At 42.4% G+C, this 22,693-nt stretch overlaps 1 protein-coding gene across 11 annotated transcripts in view; it reads right to left on the bottom strand.

Annotated features, from left to right (window-relative positions):
- TSPOAP1 (TSPO associated protein 1) overlaps positions 1 to 22,693 on the bottom strand; it is a 376,947-nt gene that overhangs the window by 15,562 nt on the left and 338,692 nt on the right. For 8 of the 11 annotated variants that reach the window (XM_077480674.1, XM_077480686.1, XM_077480678.1 and 5 more), the window contains 3 exons: positions 15,560 to 15,661; positions 4,032 to 4,070; positions 3,781 to 3,884 (listed from right to left, as the gene is read on the bottom strand). In XM_077480674.1, coding sequence (XP_077336800.1) covers positions 3,781 to 3,884; positions 4,032 to 4,070; positions 15,560 to 15,661 — 245 coding nt within the window. The remainder of the gene's footprint in view (positions 1 to 3,780; positions 3,885 to 4,031; positions 4,071 to 15,559; positions 15,662 to 22,693) is intronic. The other 3 variants (XM_077480675.1, XM_077480679.1, XM_077480680.1) reach the window with 3 other exon arrangements.

The following is a 22,693-nucleotide window of genomic DNA, read 5'->3' as shown; positions in this document are numbered from 1 at the left end:
GTATACACACACAGTATACACATACATGTACACACAGTATACACAGACATGTTTCTATTGGCTGAGAAGGTACTGGAGAGGTGGGGCAGCTATAATGTCAGGATTTTTAGAACAAAAGGATGTCAGTAAGGGACATTTCAAAAACAGATGTAAAAAAAACACAGATTTTTACATACTGTCCCTGGTTTTACTGAGGCTGGCAACCCTGATGGGGCCCCCTAGTGGCCCGGGGCCCCCGGGCAGTGCCCGAGTAGCCAAATGGTCAGTCCGCCCCTGGTCCTATTCCAAATTTTTTTAGGCAGATCCAAAGGACGTCCCACTCTATGCTGTCAAATGCTTTGGTCGCATCCAAAGACACAATAGCTCTATTTCCTGTATTATCTATGGGTGTTTGTAGATTTAGAAACAATCGTCTAATATTATTAGATGTTGATCTATTGGGGATAAACCCTGACTGATCACGATGTATCAATTTGCCAATGTATTTTGAGAGTCTGGTTGTCATAACCTTTGCCAAAAGTTTAACATTCGATGTCAGCAACAAGATGGCTCTTTACCTGGTTTCAGGATAGAGATAATCACAGCTTCATTCATCGAGGGGGGCAAAGACCCTACCTCAAAAGCGTGGTTAAAAACTGAGAGAAGTTCAGGTAATAACACATCTCCATATGTTTTATAAATTTCTCCTGGCAAACCATCCGATCCAGGAGATTTATTATTGGATAGGTTGGCTGCTGCATTTCTTAACTCTTCCAGTGTTAACGGTCTCTCGAATATCTCTCTCATCATCTAACATTAGCAAATTGACAGTCTGAAAAAAAACTTTTCCATATCCCCCTCCTGATCGCTTTTCCTACTTTTATATAAATCCTGATAAAAAGCCCAAAACACCTCTAGGATCTCTGGGGTATTATTAGTCTTTCCATATGCAGAAGATTGAATTTCAATTATAAGGGATGAGAACCTTTTATGTTCTGCTTTCTTAATGGCTACTTGTGCATATTTTTCTTGGCTGTATATCCATTGCATCTGAGTGTCTTTATTGGGGTTGGATACATAGGATGCTTCTGCTTGCATCATGTTATCAGCCAGGGTTTTTTTCCCATTTTCTAAATATTTTTTTTTTTTTTTTATATTTGTGAGATTAACAGGCCTCTAAGATAGGCTGTCTGTGCATCCCAGTAAATTAAGGACTAGACCGTAAGTTTATTTGTTGAAAAGTGGAGATCTCTAGTTTAATGTCCCCTGGAGGGAAAGGTGATATCCAATAAGGATTAACCTTCCATAACTTATCCCCCTTATTACTCTTAAAAAGAAAATATAAGAGCAGGGGGGAGTGATCCGATATGCCACTTGCCCTGTATTTGATCTCACAAAGATATGGCAGTAGAGAGTGGAATCCTAACGCCAGATCTATTCTGGATAGGGTTTTATATGATCTTGAGTAGCATGAAAATTGACTACTCAATGGGTTTTGCAGTCTCCACAGATCAAGCAGCCCCATCTCTGTTATATATTGAGCAAAGGCCGTAGTCCCTTTGGATATTGCTCATCAGATGGGTAGAATTTGTCCATCGATGGAACCATGCAATTATTAAAATCACCTGTTATTACCCATCTGATTTGTCAGCTGCAAACACAATAAATCCTTTCAGTATTTCCGGCGTATAGGGTGAAGGAATATAGATGTTGGCCAATACACATCTTTGTCCAGCCAATAAGCAATCTAAAAAAATATACCTACCTCTACTATCCTTCTTAAACTGCCCACATTCTAACTTGATTGTATTAACTATAAGTATAGATACTCCTCTGGAGTATGATGTATATGTCGAATGAAATTGAGTTTTAAAAAGTTTTTTCCTTAAATAATGTAAAGTATGGGGAAGTAAAGGAGTTTCCTGGATGCAGATTAAAGAAGGTGAGAATTCTGACAATGACGTAAAGACAGCTTTGTTTTCCTTAATGCATTCTCTGCAGCCTGCAAAGCCTGCTCTCCCCAGCCCCTAAAATATTTCCTGAGCCCTCTATCGACCCAGCATCTCTGTCTGCAGCAGCACTGCTCTTCCTTCCCCTCTTTGCACAGGAGGCTTGGAAGCAGCAGGGGCCATTGGCCAAGCCACTGTGTCCTGTTTCCTGTTTGAGAAAAAAGGAGGAACCTGGAGCACCAGCAGGAGACTCCAGAAAAGAAGGTTTGGGTCACCCTGTGCAGTAGACAGCAGGTAAATATACGCTTGTTATTTTAAGCCCTGGACCATTTTGCAGGCCAAAGACCAGAGCTTTTTTGTGATTCGGCACTGCTTCGCTTTAACTGACAATTGCGCGGTCATGCGACGTGGTTCCAAAAAAAATTGACGTCCTTTTTTCCCCACAAATAGAGCTTTCTTTTGGTGGTATTTGATTACCCCTGTGGTTTTTAGTTTTTGCGCTATAAACAAAAAAAGCGTTAATTTTGAAAAAAAAACAAACACATTTTTTACATTTTGGTATAATAAATATCCCCAAAAATATATAAAAAAACATTTTTTTTTCCTCAGTTTAGGCCGATACGTATTCTTCTACATATTTTTGGTAACAAATCGCAATAAACGATTATTGATTGATTTGCACAAAAGTAATAGCGCTTACAAAATAGGGGATAGTTTAATGTCATTTTTATAAAAAACATTTTTTACTAGTAATGGCAGCGATTTTTATCGTGACTGACATTATGGCGGACACATCAGACATTTTGAATTTTTTTTGGGACCATTGTGATTTATACAGCAATCAGTGCACTGATTCCTTTGTAAATGACACTGGCAGTGAAAGGGTTAACCACTAGGTGGCAGTGTAGGGGTTAAGTGTGTCCTAGGGGCGTGTTTCTAACTGGGGGCGTGGCTGTGTATGACACGTCACTGATCTCTGCTCCGATCACATGGAGCAGAGATCAGTGACACTGTCACTAGGCAGAACAGAGAGATGCTTGTTTACATTGTCATTGCCATTCTGCCAACATACATCAGCGTGGTTAAAAAAAAAAAAAAAAAGTACCTTTATAACCACTTTAGTAACAAAAACTGCCGTGTTAGTGCACGTAACACACTGCATCATACATGTTTTCGTACACCCATAAATGCACAATAAAGTGGTTCCAAAGGCAGAAGTTTTTTTTATCTTAATGCCTTCTATACATTAGGATAAAACACTTGTGTACAGTAGCCCTTCCCCCAAGCCCCCATACTTACCCGAGCCCCATCTCGATCCAGCGATGTTGCACGAAAGCCTTGGTTGTCCAGGACTCCCCCTCCTAGTTGGCTGAGACACATCAGACAAAAAATCGAGTGGAGCCGAGACGTGGCTCCATGTCTGAATGGACACACAGAGCAGCCCTTGCTTGGGGGCAGGAGCGCCGGCGAGGGACCCGAGAAGAGGAGGATCTAGGTTGCTCTGTGCAAAACCACTGCACAGGTAAGCAGAACATGTTTGTTATGTTTAACCAAAAAAAAACAAAAAACACCTAGGATGCTAGGGCTCCTTGTTAAAAACAAAACAAAAAAAAAAAAAAAAAAAAAAAAAACAACACATAGGGATGTGCCAAATTATCAGTGTTGAAAAACCTGGTAAACGGAAAAAAAAAGTAGCAACTTGACATCGGGTAATACATTGTACAGCAAACCTTGCTGTAACAGAGTTTTGTAGTTTTCCTTTCTCCTTGAAGTCACTCTGTATTATGCTGGTAGAAGATTACATTTACAACAGCACTGTAGAAAATCTTACATTACAGCACATAATCCATACCTCCACATCCATATTTGGAGAACTTTCTCTAGGGTTATAGTCAAACATAGCCACCATTTTTCTAGAGACGCTTGAGTCAGATTTGCTGGTTTTCAAATGCTTATCTAAAGTGAGAATCACAAATATATCAAGTATACCAATTTGCTAACATGAGCTTACATAATTACAAAAATACAATCCATATAATTTATACATATATTTGAACAAGCAAACATTTACTGCAATTTACAACTATTCATTTTTCTACTCACCTGCTACATTATTTTCTGCTGATGCAGAAGTCAGTTGTACTGTGAAAAAACAAAAACAAAACAAACAACCCCTCAAATAAACCAAAATTTTAACTTCTGAAACTACTGACCATCTAATGGTCACCATTAGGTGGCAGCAACAACTGTTACTGATCTGCATATAACATGGCAAAATGAATACAACAGAAACATCCCCCTGCCTATGCAGACTATTAGTTTATTTAGTAAATTTCAGTAATACAGAGTATGCCCTGGGTCAAAGATTGGCCATGAAAGTGGCCTTTTAAACCCCAAAGGGCCTATTCACCAGACTACTCTACAATCTCCCACATCTTCCTCTGTCTTTTCCCTCATGGTGAGGCCAAAAGCCAAGTCGCTGAATGGAAATAAATGCTTACTAAAACAATAACTTTGTGGAATCAGACAGAATGCAGGTTGCTATCGGCACCAATTTTACATCCCACCAGCCTACTGACTATACCTCCTGTCACATGGGGCAGTCACAAACTGTAAAGACAAGTTCCAGCTATACAGTATAGGTGGTGCTATTGAGCGTTGAGCATGGCCTCACACAAACTAGTATGAAAATTAATTGTCCAATGCTGATATTGTTCTGGCAAAGCACAGAAAAATCCAACCTGGCTGACTGAACCTTCCACAAATACTGTTTGGCCAAGTGGCATTTGCACAAATCAGAGTGTCCTAGATATATGCTGCATTATTCAATGAAGAGTTATTTGTGGCCTTGTCATATCAGCTGACTGGCTACACAGGTCCAGCGATAACCGCAAATGCAGCAAAAAGTTGACTAAGATATGAATCACTAGAAACTGTGCAACAGACCTTTTATTAATTGTACCTCAGTGTTTCCTACCAACAAAACCAGATTTTTATAGCAGCTACTAAATCACTAAGTCCCTAGAGGCTGGTTTACACAAGAGACAGTCCTTGCCAGCCTCTCTGAGAAGTGATTCCTGGTATAACTAAAGACAACATTTTTTAAAACTTTGGATATAGTAAAGAAGGATAAGAACACCTGTCAGGTTTATATCGCTGTCCGTATCCACGTTAGGAAGATTCACCGTCTCCATTTGTTCTGGTGACGGTTGTTCTTGAGTGTAAAAGAAACTTCCAAATTTTGAGTTGTCACTAGAACAGGAAGAGAGGGGAAAGCTTCCAAATGGGGACACTAGTTCTGGTGACAGCTAGGAATTTCCAAACTTCCTGTGGAGACTATCGGACAGGAAATGAAGGGAAATCACCCCAGTGGGCCATGCACACGCAAAACGGCTGTAGACCGAGCACCATGTGGTTATATAAATATAAAGGAGGTAGGTGGCGCTGCCATTAGATTTAGTAATATATTGACCAAAGCAATCTTGAAAAAGTGCTAAAGTGCATGTGCAAGTGCAAATTGTTACCAAGACTCCAAATGATCCTATTGTGCCAAAAACTTAATCAATAAAAATAAAGAATAAAAAGTGTTTTTCAAAACTGCAAATAGTGCTATGTGCCAAAATATTCATCCATAAACAGAATAAAATAAAGTGCTAATAAGGAAATGTGTTTATATACATACATATATATATATATATACATACATACATACACACACACACACATCTCAAAGGGGTGCACTAAGAGTTTATTATTCCATCTAGCTGTTTAGTAAGAACAACAACATCCACAGGGGGTCAGATGGACAAAATGAACATCCGTGCCCCCAGTGGTTATATCTTATCCACATACTACCTTGTAAAACTGTGAGCATTTTATGCAATTATTGCTATGTATCAAAATCTTCATCCATAAACAGAATAATAAAGTGCTATTAAAGGAAATATATGTGTATATATATATATATATATAATATATATATTTAAAAAAAAACAATACAAAATATATATGTAACATCGTCTAATAGTCCAAAGTGACTTGTGCAATCAATGTCTATAAACGTGACTCTCTAAAGTGACTGGTGACGAATTCCAAAGAGACTATATATGACAAATTGGTCACAACTTCTGTGCAGAAAACGATCAACACTTGTTCTCCCTTCTCAGTTCCACACTCAGCAGATAACTGCAGCCCTACAGGGGTAAAATGCATGTAGTCAGATAAGCCTTTGTTCCAGGTCTCCAATGCAGGGACCTCTTCCATGGTGTTTTAAATCATGGGATATCAGCATGTGGATGGTTGGAAAGGAGGAACACTCATGCTGCGTACACGCGATCGGACTTTCCGTCAGAATAAACTGACAGCCTTTCCGGCGGTTTTCCCGACTGAACGGACTTGCCTATACACGATCACACCAAAGTCCATTTGTTTTGAACACGATGACATACGACGAGACTAGAAAAGGAAGTTCAATAGCCAGTAGCCAATATTTGTCCTTGCATCGTATCTGGTCCGTCGGACTAGCATACAAACGGTTTTCCTGATAGGAATTGATTTCGACACAAAGATTTAAAACATGTTCTATTTCTAGGTTCGTCAGACTTTTTGAAAAAAAAAAAAAAAAAAAGTCAGCTGCAACCCACAAAGGATCAGAATATCCAATGAAATTATTCCGTCTGACCTTTTCTGTTGGAATGTCCGGTCGTGTGTACGCGGCATTAGTGTAAATCCGCTAAAAAAGGTTCTTTTTATTTATAAAAAAATGCACTCACTAGTGCGAAAAAAAGCTTGAACAGAGTAAATTCAACAGATCTGGGACAGCATGCGTTCCACAGACCAGATACAGGAAACCGTAAAGAACCAGAAGTGACATGATCGCGTTTCAAGTTCCACTAGCGTGTTTCGGCATCAGGCGCCATCAGGATCAGTGCCATCTTGGTACACCCCATAGGTTGTCCGAAATGCTCAAAATCAAAGTCGATTATGGGGAATTTGATCTGAATGGTTTGGTGGCACTTCCCATTGACTTCAATGCGCAGGGGCGCTTTAGGAGCAGTGTATACACTGCTCCTATAGCGCCTCAAAGAAGCTGCTTGCAGGACTTTTTTTTACATCCTGCGAGCGCAGCACCCCAGTGTGAAATTACTCGGGCTTTCACACTGGGATTGCAGATAAGACATTTCTCAGGCAATATTTTTAGCGCTAAAGTGCCTGAAAATACACCTCCAGTGTGAAAGGGGTTTAAAAGTACACATGGTCAGAAAATCTGAAGATAAATTTCATCCTATGAACAATCTGACGATTTTCTGATCGTTAGTATGCTGCTTTTGACAGCCAATTACAAATTTTGAAAATGTTTGCCTGATGTGACCACAACATCCAATTTTCTTTTCATTAGTACGGTTTTCTGACAAAAAAAAAAATATTTAGTGCAAGACTGGGCATGCTCAGAAATGAAAGAACACATACAACACATTGCGTCACTTCTGGCGTTGAATTCGTTCGTCAGACAATTTTCTGATGGTGAGTACCCTCTTCGCTTTCGATTTGAGACTAGCATCAAACAAAAAACTGATGGAAATTCGTCAATCCGACCGCGTGCACAAGTCTTAAGAGTTATCACAGCATTTTTCTATCTCATTAATTGCTCAATTAGATTAACATGATCCACGGAAGAACAGGACTAAGTAAACATTCATGCCCCCAGTGGTCACAATGGGGAACTGCCAGGCACATCCGCATATTAGATCACATCCAGATATTACCTTGTAAAACTATAAAAAAAATCTAATGACGTGTACAGACTAGGTCTGACAGTCTTCCCGACGGACTTTCGGCAGACTTTCTGAATGAACGGACTAGGACACACACAATCACACCAAAATCAGACGGATTCGAACCTGATGACGTACGCCCAAACTAGAATAAAGAAGTTCATAGCCAGTAGCCAATATCTGCCCTAGCGCCGGTTTTTGTCCGTCGGACTAGCATACACACGAACGGATTTCTCAGTCCGGTGGAAAATGTAAAACATGTTCCATTTTTAAAGTCCGCCGGATTTTTGGCAAGCAAAGGTCCGATGGAGCTCACACACAATCGACTTGTCCGACGGACCTTTGCTGTCAAAAAGTCCAGTCGTGTGTACGCTGCATAGCTCACTCTACTTGGTAGACATTTTTGGCAACTATTCATGTCTGAGAACAGTTTAACAGCTTTCAGGGGTCAATGACATTATGGACCAAATGGTTCCTAAGAGTGGGAGCTCTTTTATATACAAATATTGTTCTTTTGGAAGAATCTTAGATAGAACCCTATCCGATTTCAGGATAGGCCAATATAAGTATCTGTTCAACTGATTGGTACTGCTTGTTGATTCCGGTGATAAAGGCTACATCAGTATATGGTTCTTTTTCCTTTTTCTTCTTCGCCAGGAGTGTATTCCTACTCATATGTCTTACTTCCATTTGCAACTTCAATAAAACCTTCTTTTTATATCCCTTCTCTTTAATTTTTTTAATCATAGTATCAGCTTGTAATTCAAAAACTTCTAACGCAAAGCAGTTTATTTGTAACCTCATTGTAGACCTTTGGGAATATTCCCTTTCCATTTTGGATGATGACAGCTTGAGATTGGTATATAACCGTTACAGTATGTTGGTTTGAAGAAGGTCCTGGTGTATAAACTGTTTCCTCTTTTCAATATTTGTAGATCCAGGTAATCTATCTGTTCCTAGTCCCAACGTAGTCCTGGTGAAGGAGATTCCATTTTTGTTGTGATTAATCTGACAGAGAAAGGCCTCCAAACATTCAACTGGTCCTTACCATAAGATAACAACATAATTTATGTTTCTTCCGTAGAATTTTAATTGTGGTCGTTCACACTCATAGATGTGTTCCTCCTCCCACATGTTCAAGGAACAATTCTTATTAATCCTGGGGTACCTGGCAGTGAATGTTTGGGTGCTTTAAGAAGATGGCGGAAAGTGATCTGAGGTAATTCAAAAGGAAAGGACTCAAAAATAAAAACATTTGGAAAAATAAAGATATAGGGAAGACAAAGGAAGTTGTGATACGTCCGGTGGACAAGGGTGGGGGACTGGTCATACTAAACAAGAAAGATTATGAGGATGAAATGGAGAATCTGTTGGGAGTGGAAAAAACCTATAAGAGGTTAAAGGGTAACCCAAAAACTCACTATGGAAAGAAATTGAAAAATGATGTGAAAAATGGAAGAGAAAAAGGGCTATTAAATAAAAGAGGCCAGATACCCCATATCAGAATCCACAAAAACTCCAGTAATGTATCTGCCAAAGATACATAAGAGGAGTGATAAGACTCCAGAAAGACTCATTATCCGTGGGATAAATGCTCTCTTTTTGAGATTAGGGGAGTACCTTGACCAATATCTAAAGCCATTGGTACAAAAAGGGAAATCATACCTTAGAGATAGCACTCAATTGTAAATATTACATGTGTTGAAATTAGCCTTTTGCCCACTATTGATGTTAACTCATATACCAGTATAGTACAGAAAGGCAGGCTAAAGGGTGTAGAAAAGGCGCTACATGACAACACAGAGTTAAAACAAGAACAGATTGGGCTTATTCAAGAGGGTCTCTAAATGGCTATGAAGAGTAACTATTTTTGGTACAAAAATAACTATTATGTTCAGACTAAGGGGGTGGCAATGGGAGCTTGGTACGCTCCCAGTGTCGCCAACCTTTTTATGAACATGTGGGAGGAGGAACATCTATGAGAGTGAACGACCACAATTAAAATTCTACCAAAGATATATAGATGATGTTATTATCTTATGGTAAGGATCCGTTGAATCTTTGGAGGCCTTTCTCGTGAGATTAATCAAAACAAATCTGAAATCTCCTTCACCGGGAGTTGGTACTATAAACAGATAGATTACATGGACCTACAAATATTTAAAAGACCAGAACCAGAACCTTATTTAAACCAACAGACCGTAATGGTTATATACCAATCTCAAGCGGTCATCATCCAAAATGGAAAGTGACTATTCCCAAAGGTCAACTAATGAGGTTGCAAAGAAACTGTTGTGCGTTAAAAGATTTTGAAATACAAGCTGATACTATGATTAAAACAAATTGAGGAGAAGGTATACAATATAAAAAGAAGGTTTTATTGAAAAATGGAGGCAAGAAATATAAATGCACTCCTGGTGAAGAAGAAAAAGGAAAAAGAACCATATATGGATGTAGCCTTCATTACCGGATTCAACAAGCAGTACCAATCAGTTGAACAGATAGAAAGGAAATATTAGTCTATCCTGAAATCGTATAGGGCTCTATCCAAGACTGTTACAAAAAAAACAAAAAAAAAAAAACAATATTTGTATATAAAAGAGCTCCCACTCTTAGGAATCATTTGGTCCATAATGTCATTGACCCCCCCAAAAACTGTTAGACTGTTCTCAGACAGGAAAGGGCTCTATGGATGCCAAAAATATCTATCATATAAAGTAAGAAACAAAAAAAAAAAAAAAAAAAAGTCTTCCGGATCTAGAGTTACAAAGAATACCAAATAAGATAATTAATCACCTGTTAACAGCACACACGTTACCTATGTTATCGAGTGTCCGTGTCGATTACAATATGTAGGCAGGACCACCAGACCTTTATGTGTGGGAATCAGGGAAAACAATATAGTTTTACAAAGTAATATTTGAATGTGATATAGTATGCCGATGTGTATGGAAGTTCCCCACTTTGACCACGGGGGGGAGAGGGGGGCAGATGTTTACTAGTCCTTCTCTTCTGTTGATCGTGTTATTCTAATTGAGCAATTAATGAGACTGAATAATGCTGTGAGAACTTAGTGCATGCCCAATGATCAATTTTCCCCTAATCATCTTTGATTTTGAGCATTTCGAACAACCTATGTGGCATACTGTATAAAGAGAAGTGAGGTATACCAAGATGGCACCTCTTATGACAATGTCTGATGACAAAACGCATAAGGCGTGTCAGCTAATTGTCAGCTCCTATTTCTCCACAGTGACTCACCTGTTGATATCCTGCTTCCTGCTTACTTAAGCCGTCCAGCCTAGATGATCTCTGTCTTCGCCTTGGTCACATCTCTAGAGACGCTCTCCTGTGTTCCTATTAAAGACTTGCTTGGTTGACATTCCTTTTGGCTCCGTATCCTACTTGCTTGTTCTACTATGCTCATCTCTGGCTCCCTGATGTTTTGGCTTGTCTGACTATCCGTTCCTAAACTCTGGCTATGTTTTGACTACGTTTACTCCTTTTACCTTTTTTTTATTATTATTAAACAAATGAGATTTAACTGTACTTCTGCCTCAGTCTGATTCATGGTTTCTGACAAGGCGGAATTTAGAAACTGATCACATCACTTCCGGTTTCCTGTATCTGGTCTGTGGAATGCACGCAGTCCCAGATCTGTTGTGTTTACTCTGTTCCAGCTTTTGGCTATAGAGAGTGAATTTTAAATGGATTTACACTATGAGTGTCCCTCCTTTCCATCCATATGTTGATATCCTATGATTTAACACACAATGGAAGAGGTCCCTGCATTAGTTACTTGGAATAAAGGCTGGTCTGACTACATGCATTTTACCCCTGTAGGGGTGCAGCTATCTGCTGAGCGTGGAACTGAGAAGAGAGCATGAGTGTTGATCACTTTCTGCACAGAAGTTGTGACCAATTTGTCATATATAGCAGTGGTCATCAACCCTGTCCTCAGGGCCCACTAACAGGCCAGGTTTGCAGATAACTGAAATACATCACAGGTGATATAATTTGCTGTTCAGTGATTGAAGTATTCTAGTCTGCATCTCCCCAAGATAATACATAAAACCTGGCCTGTTAGTGGGCCCTGAGGACAGGGTTGTTGACCACTGTTATATAGTCACTTTGGAGAGTCACGTTTATGGACATTGATTGCACAAGTCACTTTGGAAAATTATAGGATATTACATATATATTTTGTGTTTTTAATACACATATATATCCTTTACTAGCACTTTATTATTCTGTTTATGGATGAAGATTTTGGTACATAGCAGTAATTGAATATAATTCTCATAGATTTACAAGGTAGTATCTGGTTGTAATATAGTGGATGGACGTGTTTGGAAGTTCTCCACCTTGACCACTAGGGGCACAGATGTTCATTTAGTCCATTTGTCCTCCCGTGGGTCATGTTATTCTAACTAAGCAATTAGCTTGATGCAGGGCCATCTTAATGAGAGGGCACACCTGGGCACTGTCCAGGGTCCCGAGCTGCATGGGGGCCCCTGCACTTTCCCCAAAGCAGCTGCTCCTTGAGCCCACGCCATCCAGATATTGGGGGCCCCTATTATTGCGCTGAGAGTGATGGATACACAGGGAAAGCAGGCTGTCAGCAGTGCGACTTGCTGTGCAGAATGATACCTATTTCACAGCCAGCAGGGAGGGGTGGGGCCGGAGCACCAGTGATGCTCTGACCCCGCCCCATGCAGCCTGAATGCTCAAGACTCAGAGACCATGGGGTAGGAGCTGGAGCGTGAGCTTCCGAGTCGGCAGCACTGAGAGCCCACCTGCAGAAGTAGCATTGTGGATGGTGTCATGCTGAGCCCAGCTGTCCAGCAGTGTTTGCACGGAAGGGCTTGGAATGCCTGGAAGGATGCTCCCTCCTCCACCCCTCCTTCTGCCTGCATGACTTGATTGGTATAGGCGAGTCCTTGTCACAGTGCTGGAGGTGGGCACATAGCCAAAAGTTCACATGCACTCAGAGCTGATCCGCCCTATAGGCTGGCCGTTTAGAGTGCAGTGGGGAGAGGTGGGAGGAGGTGGAAGGCGGCGATCGGCAGCTCTATGGTGCCTGTGTGGGGGTGGCGAGATCTCCCTTGGGCTTGTAGTACTCTTAGTGTATACAGTAGAGAGGAAAAGGGAGGGGCCTCTGACCTACGTGGGCAGGTATCAGTTTTACTTTCACTATGCTTGAACACTGTTGCTGATGCCTGGGTTAGAGGCCCCACCCCGCCCCTCTCCCCTGTATACATTCAGAGATAGAACTACTAGCCCCAGGGAGATCCTTCTGCCTGTGGACACCATAGAGCTGCCAAATCACCCACTCCCACCTCCACCAGCCAGGTACAGGGGAACCTCTGCAAGACCTGGGGACCCTGCGTAAGGAGGGGCTCTCTGGGGACTCTGTGCAAGAAGGGACTCTCTGGCGACACGAATGTAAGAGGGAAGGCTCTCTGGGGACACTAATGTAAGGGGAGGCTCTCTGGGGTGTAAGGGGTGGCTCTCTGGGGACCCTGGTGTAAGGGGGGCTCTCCGGGGACCCTGATGTGAATATATATATATATATATATATATATATACAATTATATATACAATTATATATATATATATATATATATATATATATATATATATATATATATATATATATATATATATATATATATATATAATTGTACTTATTCTGTGACTGTTTTGTTTAAAGGAGGGAGGATTGTATTGGGAGCACTGAAGCGTCAGGTGTGACAATGGAAAATGGTTTACATAGCTCACGGGTCAGGTAGAGGGCCCCTTAGCAGAATTTTTCTTAGGGTCCCAGGGAGGTCAGGATCGGCACTGCATGCACTGTATCTCCACTGGAAAAGGAGGTACTACATGGATGGAATAATGGTGCTGGGGGATATCAAGGGTGCATGGGGGAAAACAATGCTGAGGGGGATCTGTGGTGTATAGGGGGTAGCAATGCTTGGAGGTATCAGGGATGTAGAGAGGCCAGGGGGTATCAAGGATGCAGTGAGGTCACAATACAAGGGGTATCTTATGGTATATGGTAACAGTGCTAGGGGAATATCTAGGGTGCATATAGGGATCAGAGTGCTGGGGTGATATCTGGGGTGTAGAGAGGGATCGGAGTGCTGGGGGAATATCTGGGGTGTAGAGGGGTCTGAGTGCTGGGGGATATCTGGGGTGAAGAGGGGTCAGAGTGTTTGGGGATATCTGGGGTGTAGAGGGGTCACAGTGCTTAGGGGATATCTGGGATGTAGAGGGGTCAGAGTGCTTGGGGGATACCTGGGGTGTAGAGGGATCAGAGTACTGGGGAGATATCTGGGGTGTAGAGGGGTCAGAGTGCTGGGAGGATATCTGGGGTGCAGAGGGGTCTGAGTGCTGGGGGATATCTGGGGTGTAGAGGGGTCAAGGTGCTGTGGGGATATCTAGGGTGTAGAGGGGTCAAAGTGCTTGGGAATATCTGGGGTGTATAGGGATCAGAGTGCTTAGGGGATACCTGGGGTGTAGAGGGATCAGAGTACTGGGGAGATATCTAGGGTGTAGAGGGGTCAGAGTGCTGGGAGGATATCTGGGGTGTAGAGGGGTCAGAGTGCTGGGAGGCTATCTGGGGTGTAGAGGGGTCAGAGTGCTGGGGGGATATCTAGGGTGTTGAGGGGTTGAGGATCCAGGGGTGTGGCGTTGGTAACAGGATAACAATTTTAAGGGGAAACCTGGTGTGTGTGTGGGGTTGGTTGGCTGGAGTTAGGAGTGCTAGATGTATATAAGATGTAGAAGGGATACGATGTTGGGGGTATCTGAGGCCCTGTCAGGCTGGATCGTGCCTCATGATTTTTATCGGCGACTGTGTCTATACATGTTACAACTGTCCTGAGCATCATTCTAGCAGATATATTATATGCACAGGACAGCTTTTACTTTATGTATGTAGTACTTTCCCACTGTTTCTTTGCTGTACAGAATGATTGTTCATTTGGTTAAAGAGGAGCTCCACCCAAAAGGGGAAGCTCCGCTTGTCTGCCTCCTACCTACTTGATGTCTATTTACCTGTGCTGTCTCCATTGTGGGCACCCCAGAGTATTACTTTGCCCAGGGGCCCACACACATACATTTCCTTATCAGCACTTCATTTTATTCTGTTTATGGAGGAAGATTTTGGCACATAGCACTATTTTCAGTTAAAAAAAAAACACTTTTTATTCTTTGATGACTTTTTAGCACAATAGGATCATTTGGAGTCTTGGTAACAATCTGCACTTGCAAATGCACTTTAGAACTTTTTCAAGATTGCTTTGGTCTTGGCAGCACCATCTACCTCTTTATATTTATATTGCACTCTACTTCAGGCAGTGAAATTTCCAGGGGAGGCAGCAGCCATATTTACACCTAAGTGCAGAATTATACATATTTATATAGAACCATGTTGTTATATACCAATAAGGCTATCAATGGTGCCTACATCTAAGAAGCTACAGTAGCAGGATGTTTGACAGCTCTGCAGTGAATTTACTGCAGAAAGAAGTGCATTGTCACCCTACCAAAGAAAGTGCCTAACCAATGGTATTACTGGTAGGATCAAAAGGTGTTTAAAAAATGTTCCAGCAGATACATGCAGCCTACATCCCATGAAATTTTACAGCCTGACTACAATTGAAATTCAAAGATGTACGGCTTATCTTGTGTACTGAAACAGTCATATTTTCTTTTTTATACTGATTAAACATTCCTTCCAATGAAATAAATGCCTTTTTGTCCTTCCTCACACACTCTATGTTGCAGTAAAGAATGTATCAACAGCTATGCAAAGCATACAATGAACAATGTGCAGCACAAGGGAAGACAGACCTTTTTTGGAGCGCCGGGGTTTTGGAGGAGGAATGGCAGAGCGGCCAGGAGGTGCAATAGGAAGAGGAGGAGGAGGAAGAGGAGGAGAAAAAGCGCTGGTTTCTTTAAGAGAAAACAAAGAAGCAGCACAAACAAAATGCAGTGGAGTATAAGCAAATTTTTACAGCAGAAGCAAGACAAGCTACAGACATGGCACTATTAAAAAAGCAGTCAGCCACAGAAATGTATGCGATGGTGTTCATAGCATTTCACTATACTGTAGCTTACTGCTCTGTTAAAGAAAATTATGCACATCACAAAATGTATTATTCTGATATTCTATACAGCAAATACCCAGAACAGAAAAAGGCAATATTGTGATATACGACTAGTCATTGCTTACAGCAGTGGAAAATAATCACTGGAAAAAAATAACTAACTGGGCTGACACTGTATACATCACAACTTCCCCTTTCACCCCCAAAATGATTCATATTTAAATCCATATCCTGTAAGAGAAGACATTTCTTACTGGTTGTCATGAGCACAAACACAATTTATTTTGCTTAAAAGGAATCCTATAAACTATCTGAAGTTTGAACTTAAATATGCTCATCAGTTATTCTCCGAAAGAGTTGAAATCTTTCTTAGTTTCTTTGGGCTGAATTGGGGGTCCTGTCCAAATATTTGTTCTCTAATATGCAACTTAGACATATGGGGGCAGTTCATCTATAGCCCTCAAGATTGGAGAAAGAGCTAATAAATGAAGATCATACAAAAAGAATCTCTAGATCAGTGATGGCGAACCTTGGTACCCCAGATGTTTTGGAACTACATTTCCCATGATGGTCAACTACACTGCAGAGTGCATGAGAATCATGGGAAATGTAGTTCCAAAACATCTGGGGTACCAAGGTTTGCCATCACTGCCCTAGATACTATTCTCTCCTTTTGTCTGATTCTTCCCCACTGATGGATAAAATTAAGTTGCAATGGAGGTCTGGGAAGAGGTGGTGGAATCCCAATTTATTGCTGCAGGCGATAAATGAATCCAATTAAAATATTTACATAGGATCTATTACATGCCCCATAGACTATTTAAGATGTGGAAAACTCAATCTCCTGACTGTCGGAGATGTCATGCGACTGCCTGAGATTTTTCATATGGTCCGGGATTGCCCAAAGTTGTGTAATTTTTGGAGTGAAGTGTGTACATTTATTGAGGAGAAGCTGGCTCTTCCCAACATCTGTATTCCTGCCCGCCGTTTACTGGGCAATCTAGATGAGGAGGAGCTCAGTACTTCCCAAAAATCTCTACTTTGATTTCTATTTTTACGCTAAAAATCGATCGTATTGCAGTGGAAGAACCCAGACCCTCCTCTTTTGGGGACCTGGATCGAGTTTGTCAATAATGCCATGCCAACGTACAAACTGACCTACCTCGCAAGGGGTTGCCCTAAGAAATTTGAGGTCAGGTTGGGAGAATACTGTGTTTGGTGTTACTGAAGTCTGAGTGGTATTATTTTATACGAGCCTTGGGACTGATTGAGGCACGCTAATTAGTGGTCAATTAAATGGGCCTTGTTTATTCTTTGTATGTACGCCCGTTTTGGAGGTCCCCTCACTTGTGCAAGCTGATCATTTATGTATCCCTGAGTAAGAAAGTCAAGTCACCAATGGATTAATGTTTGATTTGTGGTCTTATTCACTCATGTGCACTACTGAGGATCCCTGGGTGAATTGTATGAGTGTATCAATGTATTGTAGCATATGTGGTATCGATATGCCTTCTATATGTACATCAATACGACATGTTGTGCACTGTTTTTCCTTTTGTTCTCCCGTTTTCTTTTTAAAAACATTAATAAAATTACCAACAATAAAAAAAGCATGCTTAGTATTATAGAGCATCTTCTACATACCTTTTGTTTCTAGTATTTAAAGCAGACATGTACTTCATATACAAAACTACAAAAAGAGTATGCCCTTACTAACCCCTGAGGAAGCCTTAGATCTGGTGGCTGCATTTGTTTTTTCCTTATCTTCACCTGGTGATTCAGACAGCAAGCCTGGTATTGTTCAACTTACTTTAACCCTTTCATGACTAAGCCTATTTTTGGCATTTGGTGTTTACAAGTTAAAATCCATATTTTTTGCTAGAAAATTACTTGGAACCCCCAAACATTATATATTTTTTTTTTAGCAGAGACTCTAGAGAATAAAACGGCGATTGTTGCAATATTTTATGTCACACGGTATTTGCGCAGCGGTGTTTTAAACGCAACTTTTTGGGAAAAGGGACACTTATATAAATTTAAAAAAAATGGAACAGTAAAATTAGCCCAATTTTTTGGCATAATGTGAAAGATAATGTTACGCCGAGTAAATAGATACCAAACACGTCACACTTTATAATTGCCCACACTCGTGGAATGACGACAAAGTATGGTACCTAAAAATCTCAATAGGCGACACTTTAAATTTTTTTACGGTTACCAGGTTAGCGTTACAGAGGACGTCTAATGCTAGAATTATTGCTCTCGCTCTGACGATTGCGGCGATACCTCACATGTGTTATTTGAACACCATTTACATATGTGGGCGCGACTTCCATATGCGGTTTCTTTGCTTCGCGAGTTCGCGGGGACGGCGGGCGCTTTAAAAACATTTTTTATTTATTTTTAAATTAATAAATAGTTTTTAAAAAATAAATAAATACATTTGATCACTTTTATTGCTGTCACAAGGAATGTAAACATCCCTTGTGACAGTAATAGGTGGTGACAGGTACTCTTTATGGAGGGATCGGGGGTCTAAAAGACCCCCGATCCCTCCTTTACACTTCAATGTATTCAAATCGCCGAAAACGGCGATTCTGAATACTGTATATTTTTTAAAAACCAGCGCCATTGGCAGCCGAGTAAACTGGAAGTGACATCATGACGTCGCTTCCGTGTTTACTATTAGGAGACTGGAACGAAGCCGATTATGGCTTCGTTCCAGTTCCTCCCCAGCAGCCAGAGGCATCGGAGCGTGAATCGGTGCTCCCGATTGAGCGGGAGCACCTGTAACAGCGGCGGGAGGCGGTGACGTCCCCGCCCACTCCTCCGGCATAACAGCTGAGCAGCTTTTAGCCGCTTTGGTTGTTATGGCTGGATAGCCAATCGCCCGCTGTAAAAAACGGTACCGGGATGATGCCTGCAGGTGCAGGCATCATCCTGGTATACCCCCGGAAGCCGAGTATGCACATCTGCATACGCTCAGCGGGAAGGGGTTTTAACAGACCAAACTGTCCAGACAAAGTAGCAGAAAGTTGAGAAAAAACATTTAACACTGACAGGGGTGCATTCATGTAAAACCTTTCTCACAAAAGGAAAAAAAAACTGCAGTAACTACTTAAAAATGTTAGCTGGAGTTCTGCTTTGTTTGAGCCAACACGATCAGAAAATCGAACGAAAAATACAGATTTCGAAGTGATCTGGGGAGCAGGAATCCCGGCCCCAGCTTGAGGATAATGAACAAGAAATTATCTCTGACTCTAAAAGTCAGAGTGGGCAGAATGTGGTGCCCGACTTAGGCTCCTTTCACACATGCGGACCGTATGTCCGTATTTCATCCATCCGTTTTCAGATGAAATACAGACATACATGCATGAACATCCGCTGACACCCGATATCATCCGTCTCCGCTGTGGTCCGATTCTGCAGACGGAGGAAAATCCTATTTTCCTATCTGTCTGCAGAGGGGATCGGATGAACACGGACAGGCGGTCCGTGTTCATCTGATCCCCCATAGAGGAGAGCGGAGATCTGACAGGGTGGTAAATTGTTCAAAATTGTCCTTCTCTGTACAGCTGTCTATTATCCCCAAACTGATGGTCTTGAGGAGCAATTTAACAAAATGCTCAAAAACATGTTAAAAAAAAAAAAAAAAAAAAAAAAAAAAAAAGGTGGTGAACAAAGATACTAGAAATTGGGATTTTTGCTGCCATACGATAGGTGCCTCAGGCATCTATGGGGTATTGTCCTTTTGAACAACTGTATGGTAGGAATTCCAGGGGATTGGTAGATGTCTCAAAAGAAAGGTGGGAGGGAGAGAACGCCTTATAGAAGCGGCATTGAGCATATCTCAGTAATGCAAGATAGAATCGCGGCTGTCATGTGGCTTGCACGGGAACATATGGAGCAAGTCCAGGAGGTGCAGAGAAAGGTTTATAATAAGGGTGCCAATACCTGAACCTTCAACCCTGGGGAAAGAGTGGTAGTAGTCCCCACAGTTGAGAGTAAATTCCTAGCAAAGTGGCAAGGTCCTAATTTTAAATTATGCAAAGAGTAGGGGAAGTAAACTACAAAGTTTACCAGCAAATACAGTATATCAGGTTAATTTCTTGAAACCTTGGAAGGACAGAGACTTTACTGGCAGTCTCAACACCCCAAAAGCACATGTCCCCTGGGACACCTGAGGTACCCATAACTGAAATCTTGTCAGTGGCCCAACAGAAGGACGTTAAAGAGTTTGAGTAAAAATAGAGACTTTTTCACTCACTTGCCTGGGCTGACCACCGTTAAACAGCATGACAATTTACGAAACCAGGCATCCACGTCATTTAAACCACTATAGAATACCCAAAGTGAGTTGAGAAGCAGTTGCAGATAGACCCCGACTTTCCCCCTGGGTCATGAACGACTCGCTCCTTTCCCATGTAGAAACTACACAGGAGATAATTAAGGCCTCTGAGGACTATTTTCGCGAAAACATGGGCTCAGTGGCCTCACCGGTGGTCCTCTGGGAGGCCTATAAAGCAGTGTTGCGCGGACGTATAATCGGTCTAGCCTCGGTCCGGAAGAAAACTAGAGAGAAAAAACGAAGGGAGATTGAGTCCCGTTTGGCAGAGATATCCGAGAGGTTCAAACAGTTTCCTACCCCGAGCAACCGCAAGCTTCTGGAACGAACCAGAACTGAGCTTGATTTGTGCCTCACTGAGGAGGCCGAGCGAGCACTTTGCTGGTCCCGCCAGCGATGGTACCAGAGAGCAAATAAACTGACGCGCATGCTGGCCAACAGACTCCGAACATTTGCCCCCAAGGTAACCCCGATTACTTTGAGGGACCGCAACAACGTCCTGTCCGGGAACCCAAAGCATGTCCTAGAGGAGTTTGGGTTCCGCCTAGCTAAGTTGTATACGGCATCGGGGGGGCCCTCAACTCAGAGAACGGCAGACTTTCTTGCTGGCCTCTCACTCCCATCCTTGTCGGGGGCTCATGTCACCCTTATGGATAGGGACATCCAACCCTCAGAAGTTCTACAAGCCATAAAAGAATTGAAAGTGGGCAAGCGACCCGGGCCGGATGGCTATACCGCGCTATATTATAGAAAATTGGCACCAGTAGTGACGCCCCATCTGGTGGCTATGTACAACTCGGTGAAGAGAGGTTGTCCTCTTACCCCGGATCTTTTGATGGCAAATGTAGTAATGATTCCGAAACCTGATCGTGATCACACATCTTGGGCTAACTTCAGGCCTATCTCACTTATCAATATCGATATGAAGCTTCTGACAAAAATCTTGGCGACACGCCTAAACTCGTTTCTCCCTCGTCTGATAAAAAAAGATCAGGTCGGTTTTGTGCCCCAGAGACAGGCTGGCGACGCAATCCGCCACATAGTGCAACTTCAACACCTAGCTCACACTCGCTCTCTCGAATCTATGCTTCTCTCCCTCGATATGACTAAGGCCTTTGATACCTTGTCATGGCCCTACCTCATGTCGGTTCTGCGACGTTTTGGCTTCGGGTCCCCGTTTATGTCTTGGATATCGGCTCTATACGATTCCCCCAGAGCAAGAGTAAAATATTACGGGTTTGAATCCCCCATCTTTGATATCCGAAGAGGGACCCGCCAGGGTTGCCCACTGTCACCCCTTCTTTTTGTACTGGCGCTTGAACCCCTGGCGGAAGCGATAAGGACTCACCCCGACATCAAGGGCATTGAAATAGCCGGCTCTCCCCATAAGGTCTCCCTGTTTGCTGATGACATTCTCCTTTTTGTCAGTTCCCCTAGAACCTCCCTGCCCAATCTACACGCCCTACTACAGACTTTTGCATCACTCTCAGGGCTCCAGATCAACCCGTCGAAATCGAAGGCGTTGTCGACCAACCTGACCCAGGAACTACTGAGGGACTTGCGAGCAGCCTTTCCCTATCAATGGGTCTCCTCCTTACCCTATTTGGGAATTTACATCACCTCCACATATCAGGCCCTATATCAGGCTAACTACCCACCATTGTTCAAGCGATTATCGGATATGCTGACATCGTGGTCATCTTTACCCCTCTCTTGGTTCGGGAGGATATCGGCCGTCAGAATGGCATATCTCCCGAAGCTACTATATTATTTTCGGGTCCTCCCAATCTCGATTCCTCCACACATCCTCAATATTCACCAGCGTAGGGTCCTACAATTTATCTGGGGCTCTTCCCGCCCCCGTATCAATAGACAAATCATGTTCGCTAAGAGAGCAAATGGAGGCCTGGCAGTCCCAAATCTAAGAGACTACTATATAGCAGCCACCATAGCACCCCTCTCTCATCTCCACGAGACGCATCAGCTCTCTTTGTGGGCTACTATCGACCTACTCGACGTGGACCCCATCCCCATTTCCTCCTTACCCTGGCTCCCGCCAAAACTCCGCCCCACGGTTACGGGGCCCTGCATGCTCCACACTTTGAGAGTTTGGGACTCAGTGAAGTATTCCGCATGGTTGGCTTCTTCCCATCTCCCGCTGCTGCGACTTATTCGTTGCCTCCTTTTCCCCCCGGGTCTTGATAACTCTGCACAGTTTAAATGGTGGACCCTCAATGGCTTCGTAGACGTTCATTCCTTACTTACTCCTACTAGAATACTACCATTTGTAGCCTTGCGCTCGTCTCATGATATACCCTTAAGGGAGTATTTTAGATATCTCCAGATTCATCACTTCCTGCAAAGCCTCATCAAGTCCCAGGACGCCCCATACCGGTTGTCACCGTTCGAGAGCATCTGCAGATCCAGGCCTCACTCTCCTGGTCTGATTTCCTTAATATATTCAGCCTTGATCACCGGGAAGAAACCCCCGGTGCGATCCTATCACCTGCAGTGGGAGAGGGACCTGGGGAA

The sequence above is a fragment of the Lithobates pipiens genome, unplaced genomic scaffold (assembly GCF_037356315.1).
Source record: "Lithobates pipiens isolate NorthernLeopardFrog02 unplaced genomic scaffold, aLitPip1_a1.2 Scaffold_16, whole genome shotgun sequence".
Classification (NCBI taxonomy): Eukaryota; Metazoa; Chordata; class Amphibia; order Anura; family Ranidae; genus Lithobates; species Lithobates pipiens.
The sequence above is the reverse complement of the archived record's forward strand: the minus strand, read 5'-3'. Positions and strand labels throughout refer to the sequence as shown.